Genomic DNA, 13,279 nt, shown 5'->3' with positions numbered 1-13,279 from the left:
TCATTTTTTTAAAAATCTTTTTAAGTTTCAAAGGTTATTTTCAAATATTTTTGTATAAAAACATCAATTTATTTTATTTAACTTTTATTTTAACGGCGAAACACATACTACAGATGAAGAAATGTATGAAAAATGTATGAAAAAATGTATGGTCAAACTACCGGAATAAAGTAAAAATTACCGATTTCTTGGTCTATGGGAAAACCAAAAAGCTCTGAAATTTTTGCGGAAGTGCTTTAGAAATGACTTTGAAAAAATTAACAATAAAATATGGTTCTATAATATGTGATATAATTTGGTAAATTTGGTAATTTTATTCAGATACCTTTTTGTCTGGCATAAAAACAATTTATCCAGTTGAATTTAAATTTCTGTTTTTTTCTAACTAAACGTATTGTAATAAAAACTATAATTTTGAAAACCGGAACTACCGATAAACCATTAGCATAGTAACTGAAAAATTACCAAATTATTGGTTTAAATATTGTATATTTATAAGAATTAGGATTTTTTTTTGCCAGAAATGTCATTAGCCTACATTACGGTAATTTTACCAAAGTTGTTTTCGCCATGTAATTTATCAATAGTTATACAAATAATCAAATATCACAAATTAGGAACGTAATGGGAAAAGCTAAACGAATAAAAAAAAGCTATGCAAACATAAACTTATGCAAAATTTTAATTTCTTACTATTTAATTTGCTGAAATATTTGTTACGTTCAAAATGCTTAGTTATCAAACAATCTAACACTTCAACCATTTTCTCTCTGAAATTTCGAAATATTTAGTTTGAATTAGTCTTAGAAAAGGATTAATGAATTAAATCTGATTTAATTGCGATACCGTTGCAATTTACTATGCAGGTGAACTTTGGCATTTACGGATTTTCGAGATTTAGCTCTCATTAAAATCACGTTTCGTTAATGATAGAGAGGAAAGACAACAAAAAGCAAACAGTCAATATTCTGTAAATATTTTCAAAAACTTATTTTCTAAGTAAGCACCTGGTTACTTAGATTAGATTAGCAGATTAAACTGCATCAAATAGTGAAATAGAGTAGTGATTTCTGGAGATAAATTATAAAATGTTGATTTATAAAATTTTAGAGAATGAATTCCTTTACGTTAATTTTTTACCATAAATATGCCATTCAAAATTTATTTAATCCCAAAATAGCTTAACTAAAGAAAGTACTTAAGCAATTAAGTTATAAATTGTTGATATAAATTTACTTATCATTTATTTATAATTACATTTTCTGTCTCCATTTGATTATAGATAGTATTTTACTAATTAGTTTGTCTCTATAAATTAGTTTATGTGCTTTTCAGATAAATATAAACAGCAACAGTACTTTTTAATATTTCAGTATCAATGTAATTAAAAATAGACATGCATATTATTTTAATATCTATTCAAGTTCATGATTTGTATAAATTTGAATGGCATTTATATTTGGATTTGTCAGTGTTTAATAGTTATTTGAGAATATTTTTAGTATAATTATTACTCTAAAGATAGAGCAGAAATATTAATATTTACTTATTATAGTTCATTTATTATTGTTTGCAATTAACGTTAATTTCCGAATGATAAATATTATTTAGTTTTACTTGCATATTAATGAACCAATCATATCCACATTTTTAAGTATGTTAGGTACTTAATATTAAGCATTATTTATTTGAATTGATATCTTGAAGTATTTTGCAATGACTTCTTAAGAGAAAACTATTCATTTATTATGGAAATCTTCCCAGCTCTAATTTAATCAGTTGATTAAATTTGATATAAAGTTAGTTCAGAGAGTTTTTTAGAGTGAGCATGATTTTCCAAGCAAACCATATAAAATTGCACTGAAATCTTCGGGAATCCGGGAGGGTCAGTGAGCAGAGTTCAAGCCCATTAGTTTAATTTTATTCACGATCCGTAGAAATACTAACTATACAAACCATGAGCTATTTACTTATCTTTATATTTATAGTTAATTAAACACTTTACTTATACTTTTCTGACAAGTATATAGTAAAAGAACAATAAGATTATAAATAAAATAATTGTAACAAAAAATAACTATAATCACAAATATTTTTGACAGTTTCTAATTTTTGATTATAATTAAATATAAAAAAATAACTCTCACACATTTAATAATTGCCTTAAAAAACGAATTTTTTTCTAAAAAAATTTTACAGTAAGACAATTCACAAATACAATTTTAATACTTTTTTTTAGAGGAAAAATTAACACATTTGATTTACCTTAAAATAAGTATCAAATTAATAAATTGTATTTAACAATACTCTAATTTTCAAAATGCACCTTAACACAATCTATATTATCAATATTTATTCAAGTATACAATTTTATTAGCATTTATAGTATCAATTTTTTAAGCATAAAACTTATTCTATTTCTTATTGATAGCTAGACAAAAACATTTGTAATCTCTTAAGTAATCAACAGATCTTTTATATTTAAAATTAGATTTTTCTATAAATTCCAAATGCACTAAAATTCTAACTTCATGTATCAAATTTATTTATATAATGCGTGTTTATATCAACTTCATTAATATTTGAATCACATTTATTTATCTTTGTTTATGTTTGCCTAATTTATGTATGCAGCTTTTCTTATAAGTCTTCTTACTATTATTTTAAAATTTATAATAATTTGACGATTACTCATATTCATTAAAAATGTCCTATTCGTATGTATAGGTCAACTTTATGTCATCAATTTATTGGTACATCAATTTTTATTGATACAATCAATTCATTGATACAATCTTATTATAAAAACTCATAAAAAATATCCATTAAAGATAATTAATTATATTGTTCATCTGTTTATATTATATTATTTCGATAATGTGCTAAAGCAATTGTATTTCAAGTACCTAAACATTAATGTTTTGTTCCTTAATAACTTTAAACTGTTACTAAATTATTTTATAGGCTTTCATTAACATTTGAAGTTATTTTAATTATAGTTATTTTAGGTTTTCCTTAATATCCAAAGCACTTTTAATTCTTGTTTTCATCATATATAATACTTTTAATCAATCTCCTTATACATACAATATGTATTAATAATCTTGTATTATCAGAACAAAACTGTCAAAGACCAAATCTTTGGGTTGATTAGGTTGTCAAGGGCTTAGGTTGTCATATACTTTATGAAACATCCTGAGACACGTATAGCTATTTAATTACCTTATTTAAAAGATGTAACATTAGTAAAAAAACAAACACATAATCTTTTAATCAGCCATATTGTATCGATTAAGATTTATAAAGCCTACATCATTAGGCTATTTAAATATATTTATACAGTCGAAAACGTATCATACTTATATCCATGATGTTATGTGTTGTCAAAAAAGTTTTGTTTAAAAGTTTAATGTCAGAGAAAGGTCAGAAAAAAAAGTTTCGCTGTAACATACAAAAAGATAAAAATCTATGATCAAACAAAAATTAAAATAAGGAAATGTCATTTACCATAAGTTGCCGGACGTGAACGGGCACGCGCCGTGACCGGACACAGTATTATTCTCACGCTTTAACTCCTTCCCGGGTAAAGATTCTATGCGTGTTTGCTGTTTCCATGCCGCAGGGCAATCTGCCCTGGTGTTGGGGAAGATCTAGGACCCGGTCTTATTGATCCCCACCTTACACTAGGGCGGCGCAGGTACTCCGTTTTTGGGACAGAAATGGCCGTGCGCAATTCACCCCCACCCTTCAAACATTTTATCCTTTTTTTTTGGTTTTATAATTTTGTTTAAGAAATTTCTCTTAATTAAAGAATAATAATGTTTGCAAAACTTGTATGATTCAATGAAATTATTTTAAGAAGATATTTCAAAATGACAGAGTTATCGTAAATAGTGTTTTCAAACTAAGGATTTAAATGTACTGTTTAATTCCTATTTTATAAATATAAAGTGTAATTTTTTTTCTCCATTAGCTTAATTCTTCTCAAGGACTATATATAAAATATGTAAACATATTTTCGATAAACTAACTGTAATGGTCGAACTAAAAAATAATAATAATAATAATAACAATGGAAATAAAAAGAAAATTAGGCTATATTTTCGGAAATTCTTCATTGATTAATGCTCATATTAGTTTACTTAAACATACTCGTGCATTTAATACTTTTAAATGAAAACCTTCAAAATAATAAAAGATGAAAAATATAAAAAAACTAGTGGGCTGCGCCCCCTGCTCGCTAACGCTCGCCAACCCCCGAAAATTGTTGCTCAGTCTTATATGGTTTGCTTCGCAAACCAAGCTCTCTTCGCTCACTATTGACTTAGGTACATTGAAAATGCACAAAATTCTAAGAATTCAAAACAATCATTCAAATCCATAAAAAAACTTTTTTTTTAAAAAAAATTACATCTTTTTAGTAAATACTAAGTCATTAAAATAAATTTGAACTCAAATAAATGACATGTAATTCGTTAAACCTATTAGAAATGTGCTATAGTATAATTCGTGATATAAATCAAAAATCGTCAAATAAATTCGTAATATATAAATTCGTGAAAAAAAGCGCTTTCGACAAAATACTGAAATAGAGATCTATCGACAAAGACTACTCACTTCTGCCTAGCTTAATAGTATGAGATTGCCGCAGCTGATGCTCTCTGGTTATTTCACTTTCCGTTTTTTAAAACGCTATATGTTGAGCCACCTCAGCTAGATTTGTCATGAGGCATTTTTAGCGGCAATCATTGGTCGATTCGCCGTGTAAGAGAAATAGTAACGTAAACAAAACAAAGCAAACGCTGCCACCGGCGGAAAAGAAATACAGCTAAAATTTGGGAGCTACGTAGGAGAATTATACATATTATTAATCGAATACACACAGGATGTTCTGTAATGGTCACCCTTCTTGCGTAGATTTAGAACCCTTAAAAAATGAAAACAAAAAAAAAGTGTGCTCATTGGGAATTGCAAATTATTCCTATGCAAGGGAAAAAGGGCAAAAAACTATAGAAATCTCACAAATGTAATGAACAACAAGACAGGATTGATTAGAGGGGAAAAAAAGAGAAGAATTAAAAGACAAGAATTAGAAATACCTTCAAGTATATCCAACAAGTACATCTTTTCTCTTCCTATACATTTTACATAAATATTATAGGTATTACTCTGTTTCGGGAGCTGCAAAAATTCGTCAGCTCTAATTGACGCTTGAGATGCCTATGTATTTCATTGGTGAAATATTACAGGTATTTATTAAAGGTACTGTTGTGATACGTTTCTTTACGGCCCGGTGAAACAAAATAGTACTGAAATGTCCGTAAATCAATTGTTTTACAGGGTGTATACAGTTAATATTTTAAGGACTGCTTTTTAAAAATAGTACAAAGCTATGATAAATTACATTAGAATCCAATGAGAGATAAAAAGTGAGCTCGGATTGCGAAGTGAAACTACGATGGTAGTCCTGGGGGTTGGTGAACTCAGCGAGTTTATTTTAAAATATTTCATTTTTAACGTAAAGAAATTTTTGAAATTGCTTTTACTGTGGTATTTTACATTAGTAATATTCAAATGACAAATTTTAAAAAAAAGTTATATTGCAGAGATGCTGACTTTTGAATTTTCGTAATTTAAACAAATTATTTCTTTAAACTTTCAATTTAAATCATCTGAATTTAAGTGTGTTCTAAATTAGAGTGATTTGATTTTTATTATCAATATTTACAGGTAAATAACCAACGATAATCTCGTATGATTATAAAAAAACAGCCACTTTGACATCCGGTAAATGCTCTCTTTTATGTAATAAATTTATCTCGGATTATTTGTTAATTTTTAATTAATTTGTACAAAATTTATTTTAAGAGGCATTTTTCTGATAACGGTATTCTTGATAAGTGAAGAGCTATCTGAAATTAAATGAGTGAATGTAAATAAATGATTTTAAACTATGCTTAAAAAAAAGAGCAACAAATAAAACAAAAACGGAATATTTAATTTTATTAAGCTCATTTACAAATGGGAATGAAACAAATCTTGAAGCTGGTGTATTTGAAATAATAATTATAAATGTTTTTGATTGAAGAAATTATAACTATTAGCATTGTTCTTTTTAATTAAAACTAATCTCTAGAGTATTATGTTTCAAAGACATATTTTTTAACGATATTTTTTTCATTACATTTCAAACAACTTTTTAATTATAACATTTTAAATGACAATAGAAAAAGAATATGAAGGAGATTGGATTTTAAAAAATCATAATTGTTTAGTTGTTACTTCAACAAAAAAAATGTTTGCTTATTTTTTTAGCTTATTAAAATAAGCAATGTATTGTTATGAAATTAATTGCTTTATTCTGTTTGCTTTTAAAAGTAATGCCAATTGTTTATTTTTAATTAAAATACTTTTTAGAAAAAAAAACTGTGTTTTCAACAAGAAAAGTACCGCGTTGATTTCATTTTTAAGTTATAAAATTGTTTCTTTTCATCAAAATCATGGCTATTTCAAACGAAAGAAAAATGTAAAAGTAATGACTTTTTATTAATCTTTTGATAATTGAAAACTAACATACTCATTCTTCGTACAGGGTGATTAAAAAAAAATAATCAATAGAACGGAACAGCAGTACGAAATCATTCGAAAAACTGACAGGGCTAACATAATTAATATACCAACATAATTAATAAAACTAAAATAATTTCAGACATTTTCTTATTAACTATTTGTTGTCCTTCTCTGTGGCTTTACGTTATCAAAGAAACCAAAACAACTTTTTTTGCAGTTCGTTTCTTCAGAATAGAGGTTAACTGTATTCAGCATCACTTGGCAAGATGATACTTTTCAGTACATAATGATTTTTTTTTAAATTTCAGTTACCATCGAATTTAAAATGCTTTCTTTTACAGAAACAGGTTTTAAAAGAATTACTGTAAGCAAAATAGACACGTGATTTCAGATAACTTTAGGAATATTAATTGGGTGACGTAATCCTCTCATGCTCCCACGTTAACGTTGTTCCTTAAATTTTTCTGATATACACTGGATAAAATTAAGTGATGGAAACCATTTTCGCACATTCATTCGCACATGCAAGATACCCGCACACCACTCCATGTGTTTGACAATGGTTCCGTGAATGCCCAGAGGTACAGGCAGGAGGTCCTAGAGTCCTATGTGCGTCTTTTCAGGGGAGCTGTTGTCCCTGAGTTCATTTTTATGGGCGACAATGCGTGACCACATAGGGATCTCATGGTTGATGAGTATCTGGAAAGCGAGGATATTCCACGAATGGATTGGCCAGCCAAATCCCCTGACCTGAATCCTATTGAACATGCTTGGGATGCTCTTGGGAGAGCTATTGCGATGCGCCAACCTCCCCCCAGAACCATTATGGAGTTAAAAATTGCTCTGGTGGAAGAATGGCAGGGTCTTCCACAAGTCCTCCTTAACTCCCTTATTAACAGCAGGCACACTCGTTGTGCAAGCTGTCTGTCTGTCAGGGGTGACCATACACCATACTAGAGGCAACACACCCTGTACAAGCCTCACTTTTATTGTCATCTTTTATCCTTAAGTTCAGACTACATTAGATTTATTGGCAATAAGTCTTGCCAGTGAATGGCACTTTCATTTTTGTTTTGCATACTTTATTATCATGGAATAAGATATATCCATACCAAATTTCATTTATTTATATTCAGTATTTTTTGAGATATTTGGAAAAATGTCTTCCATCTCTTAATTTTGTCCACCAGTGTAGCTAAAATTAAAATAATAATGAACTCTTTTTTTCATCAAATAGATAGCAAATGTCACTGACGCCTACTTTAACATATTAGAAAAAAATGGAATAGTTTAGAGTTAAGTTTAAAACATTGTTTAGCATGCCGGTCAAATGATTCGCAGTAGAATGTTTTAATGTCGCTGGTTGCCTTCCCCGTGCTTCAAACTGTCGGTATGCCAAATTGCATCGTTCTTGGTCATATGGTATAGGAATCTATAAAGAATAGACATACAAACTTTCATTTTTATATTTTTAGATTATATCAAAATATGTTGTTTAGTGTTGACTCAATATTTTTATAAAATACAAGTAATTATAGAAAATATACATCAAATTTTTCAAATGGCTTATTTTTTTTTAATATGAACTGCACAATAATAATTTGTTAATGATTAATATAGATGCGAGTTGCAATTTTTATAGACTACTTAAAAAACAATATTATTGCGTTAATTAAGTCGCACTACGAAGTTTTTTAAAATGTAACTTTGAGTGTTATTGGACCCTAAAAATAAAGAAAACTAGTGTTTGCAAATTTTTGAAGCTTCCATGTAAATGTGTACGAAAATATCAACATGCTGATTAACATTGATGAAATGATTGGACTCAACTGGCATGCACTCAAGGTGATGTAAAAAAAAAAAAGAAAAAAAATGGCATGGGAACATTCGGTCGATGATTTTTTTCGGAGCCCAAAGTGGTGGCAAAAATTATACTAAGAAAAGAAAAATAAACAAGAATTATTTTACATTATTATGTTTTTACAGCATTTTATAAACTTTATAACCAGTATTTACTACAGGATAGGCTTAGGAAGATCCCGGAAGTCAGGTGTTACATTGGCATCTGTGTATAATTTCACACGTTTTCAAACACACCATTTGTGTTTCTAATGCATTCTGCAGCCGCAAAAGTTTGTCAAAAACTTTTAACATCTCCTGTTGTAGTATTGTTTGTATTCGTGGTGAATGCGTCGAAATAGCTCCAAATGGTCCATAATGGTCAAATTTGAAAACCCCATGTATTTAAAATTGAAACAGCATATACTCACTTTTGAGCACAATGCTCAAAATGATTATGAGAGAAATTTTCGTTGGCTGTCGGTAGGAAAGCAAGGACCACCTGGTTTGTTGTAGGATGCTCTAGGGAGAGTTAAGAAGATTGATATAGTAGAAGATTTATATACATTTCACGCCTTTGGTGACTCAAAAAAATAAGGTTGTTCCATTTAGGATGTTTTAACCTATTTAGTATATTCACTGGATTTTAGGCCATCTGATTTTTACCAATTTAGTTTATTACCAAATTTGATTAATTTCAAAATAGTTGAAAAAATTTTGAATACTAAAGTATAAAATTTTTTACATCATTTTAAAGAATGCTTTTTTAGATGGAAAAATACAAAAGTTGAGCAAACGTAATCCAACTATTCCCAAGAATTCGAATTTTTTATAATTGCTTGCAAAAAGTTTTCAATTCGCTTAAAAAATTCTCGAGATATGGTGAAATACGCAAAAGGCAAAACTAACATTAAAGGTTCCAAACTTTGGACTGTTTTTCTGATCAAACTATTGGGACCATATTTCCCAGTTTGCGTTGAAAAATCCGAATCCGTTGGGAAAAAAAAGGTAATGCTTATTCAGAGAAAGTATATTTTTGTATCCGATTTCGTACCGGAAATATCGTCTGCACTAATTAGTTAGCCTAAATGAGGTAACCCTCTTGAATATTTAAGATTGAGTCCCAGAAGTTGAAAATCTGACTGTTAGATGAAAAGTTATTCAGGGAATCCGTATTGTATTTTTATTCTGCGCACTGTACAGCATATCTTAAGCGTTTCAATTTTCTGTTAAAATCGGTGAAAACTTCTAAGCATCCCATGTAATATTATTTCTACGATACCTTGTTAACAAAAGTTGCTGTTTTTTTTTCAAGGAAAGGAATCCGCATAAAAATTTATTAATGTCTTTAAAAAACGATGAAAAATTCAAATTTTAATATCCCTGTAAAAATTTAGAATTTTCTTTCTCAAAAAATAAAGCGAAGCAGAAATAAATGTTTTTAACATTCTCGAACTAAATTATTTCTGAGTTGGCTATTTTCCAAAAGGACGAGAATTTTTACCGCCTATTCTCCTTTTGAGCAGCGCTTCATTTTTGAAATAATAATATGGAAAGAACTAGAAAAGTCCATTTTTGTCACTAAACTGCATTACATATTCAGCAAGCAAATATCATGAAATCCAAACATGTGGTCAACAAGGGAAATATTCAGAAATATATTTAGAAATTACTTTGAGTTATATTTGCAAAATTCATTCGTGATCTTAGGAGTTTCCTAAACCGAGTTTTTTTAATGGATTTAATGAATAGTCCAAATCATTTTTTTTAACATTTTTATCTACTTGATGTTTTGATATCTGCTAAGTAAAGTCGCTCATTTAAAACAGCAAAACCCTGCTTTTTTTTATTCACTTGTGTGGAAATTGATAATAATCAAAACATCACCTTTTCAGTATTTTGCTAAGAGCAATTCACTCACAAATACGCTAAGCAACATAACAAGAGTACAGATATTGCCAAATAAACAGACATACTCTATTGTACACTATTATAATGAAAGAGCTTCATCGCTCTCGAAATACTTAAAAATAGAAGGAAATACAAAAATTCGGAAGGAAATGAACAAGCTACTGGATGGAAAATTAGCTTAAACAATATCATCAGGAAGATAAGAACTTTGCGAGTAGGTAAAGAGTTAATACCAGGTTTTGCAAGAAGTTGAAATAAATATAAGAAAGTTTATAAACATCGCTAAAAAAGAATTACCATTAATTTCATTTACTGAATTATCAAAAATTTCAAGATATGAAATGATTCTCAGAAATAAGGAACAGTAAATCTTGATTTCTGATTTCTGAGCGGAGCAGAGTTGAATTCCTTTAGCAGAAAAAAAAACTCAAATTATGATTAGAACAGCTTTGTAAGAAATTGGGAGATTATTTGAATTCTTCAACTTGAACGTATCCTTCACGTACTATTAGTGATTGTTTAGATTATTTTTAATTTGATTAACAAATGCAAAATCACACTTGCAAATGACTGAATAAATAACCAGCTATTAATGTCGGCAAAAGGGTTTTAAAGGGTTGTGAAATTTGCTTTGCTAACAGGAAAAAATCTATTTTTAATTCAGTTTTGTTTAAATTATTAGCAGCGTAGAAGGCTGGTTTCGAGATAGTAAGGAAAATTATTTAAATCGCTATAGGGTAAACCAACCAGTGAAGGAAAACGACCTAGTGAAGGAACATTTCATGTATATTGATTAAAAATAAGATTTTGGAAGTTTTTCTTTAGATTGATTGGTAACAATAGATTACTGCCAATCTATAGGAAGTCATCTAACAATGTATTGGATTACCTGGTCACATAGTGTTCTCTGGAAAAATTATTGAATTTATTATTATCTGTGCAACGCCTTGTTTCTTTGATAAAATTATAAGGTGAGTGCTTGCATTTCTCTGTTTAAAGTAGAATTAATTGTATGTAGTAGTTTTATTTTTCTCACTGTGGAAAAGAGAATTCAAAATATAGTTATTGAAGTTGCGTTTTATTTATTTTAAGCATCATAGCATAAGCAAGTACGGAGATAAGGGGGTGTTTATTTACTGGATTACCAAACGATGAAAAACCAGTGAAGGAACAAGCGTTCCTTTACTGTTTTTTTTCCTAAGATCATGAAAATATCATTTCTTGTGCCTTTAGTGATGTTCCGCATCAAAAGTATATCAAAAATACAAAAAACAACTTCTAACCAGTGAGGGAACAGGCATGTTCCTTTACTGGGCATAGATTTCCCAGTGAATGAACAGTATGTGTTCTTCTTCTTCTTCTTCTTGCTTGAGCTTGTCAGATATGTGGCACCTCTGCACATGTTGCATTTTGTACCATACTCCAAGCCCAATTTTTCCTAGTTCCATTGTCTCGGGTCGCCTACTTTATTAATATAGTCTGACAGTCCCTTAATGGAATTAAGGTGAAGCTCTTTAGGATATGGATTGCCTAAGGTAGTGAGGCGCGTAAGGGCGAGGGCATCACATTCGTATAGGATGTGATGTGCTGATTCTACCTCTTCACGGCATTTCCGACATATTGGTTCTTGTTCGAAAAGTCCCAATCTATGTAGATGTTTCCTGAAATGATAATGCCCAGTGATGAAGCCTACAATTGTTTGAATCTTCAATCTTGGGAGCCTAAGAATTTCAGAAGCAATTTTTGCAGAAGGGCTGCTGATCATGCTTTTAGCATGTTTTTGTCCAGGAGAATTGCGCCAAACTTTGTTCATCTCCTGTTTTTCCCATTTTAGGACAGCCTTCTTTGTAGTCTTCATATTGATTCCACAGAAGGGTTCCGTTCCTATTGGATTGAAAGAGGATCCCTGTTTTGCGAGTTCATCAGCTCTTTCATTACCATCAATTCCCATATGCCCTGGTACCCAAATAAGGATGATTTTATTCCTTTTTGCCAGTTCTATTAGGAGATTCTTGCATTCCAGAACAATTTTTGATTTTACTTGAAATGAGTAAAGAGCCATCAAGGCTGCTTGACTGTCGCTGAAAATAAGAATCCGCTTACCATGGTAGCCTTTCTTAATATTTATCTGCAGACAGTTTACAATAGCAAGTACCTCCGCCTGAAAGACAGTAGCATGCTCCCCAAGACCTTCAAAAAGGTTGAATCTTGGTGATAAGCCACAGACACCCAGTCCTGAGAGGTTACCTTTCTTTGATCCATCGGTATACCAGATTAGATCATCATTTTTTGTATCGATCGTGTTGTTATCCCATTCTTCTCTGGTAGGAAAAACTACTTCAAATGGTCTTTCAAACACGTACTTTCTCTCCATGCAGTCAGAAGGCATAAGGAGAGTTGGATGGTAAATTTTCTTAGTAATACTGGTATGACCTCCAGAAGAAGGCTTGTCATACCATTGATATTGCAATTTCATTCTATATGCAGTCATTCTGGCAGAGCTGCACATGAAGATATCTAAAGGAGTCAGGTCCAGAATTGCCTCAAGTGCTCTGGTAGGGGCCGTGGACATTGCACCTGTGATACACAAGCAGGCTAGTCTTTGCAGACCTCCCAGCTTATCCTTCACAGTTTTCTGTTCCACTTTACACCACCATATCACTGAAGCATATGAACAGTATGTGTTAATATGTTGACACTTTAATTTTCAATTCACGATTACAAAAAAAAAATAACATTTTCCAAGTATTTGTATGTTATAATTTCAAAAATAGGCTTGTTTTTAAATATTTGTATGGCATATAAATTCATAAAGAGCATTAAGAAATAACCAAAATTAAGTGTTCCTTTATTGGGTGTTCATTCACTGGTAAGAGTTGTTCCTTCACTTGGTCTTCTTACTACTTGCTATGCGAACCTCCAAAACTTTAAAACAATATTATGTAAGTTCTCTAAAAAA

General features: G+C 30.0%; 2 protein-coding genes across 2 annotated transcripts in view; both read right to left on the bottom strand.

Annotated features, from left to right (window-relative positions):
- The window catches only part of LOC107449334 (uncharacterized), a 46,942-nt gene extending 43,305 nt beyond the window's left edge, over nt 1-3,637 (bottom strand). The window contains exon 1 of the mRNA XM_016064830.4: nt 3,508-3,637. The gene's annotated coding sequence lies outside the window, so the exon portion shown is untranslated. The remainder of the gene's footprint in view (nt 1-3,507) is intronic.
- Nucleotides 3,638-11,758: 8,121 nt separating this feature from the next.
- Nucleotides 11,759-12,892, bottom strand: LOC147806251 (uncharacterized). Its single transcript, XM_087149614.1, has one exon. It carries the CDS (start codon nt 12,890-12,892, stop codon nt 11,759-11,761), a length of 1,134 nt encoding a protein of 377 aa, XP_087005740.1.
- Nucleotides 12,893-13,279: the final 387 nt, after the last annotated feature.

This window comes from Parasteatoda tepidariorum, chromosome 8 (genome assembly GCF_982258835.1).
Source record: "Parasteatoda tepidariorum strain Cologne lab strain chromosome 8, Ptep-v5.0, whole genome shotgun sequence".
NCBI lineage: Eukaryota > Metazoa > Arthropoda > Arachnida > Araneae > Theridiidae > Parasteatoda > Parasteatoda tepidariorum.
Note: the sequence above shows the minus strand (reverse complement) of the source record. Positions and strands in the feature narration are given on the sequence as shown.

What these genes read in the sequence shown, in the direction of transcription:
- LOC147806251 (XM_087149614.1), bottom strand. Translation starts at nt 12,892, where the DNA reads ATGTCCACGGCCCCTACCAGAGCACTTGAGGCAATTCTGGACCTGACT.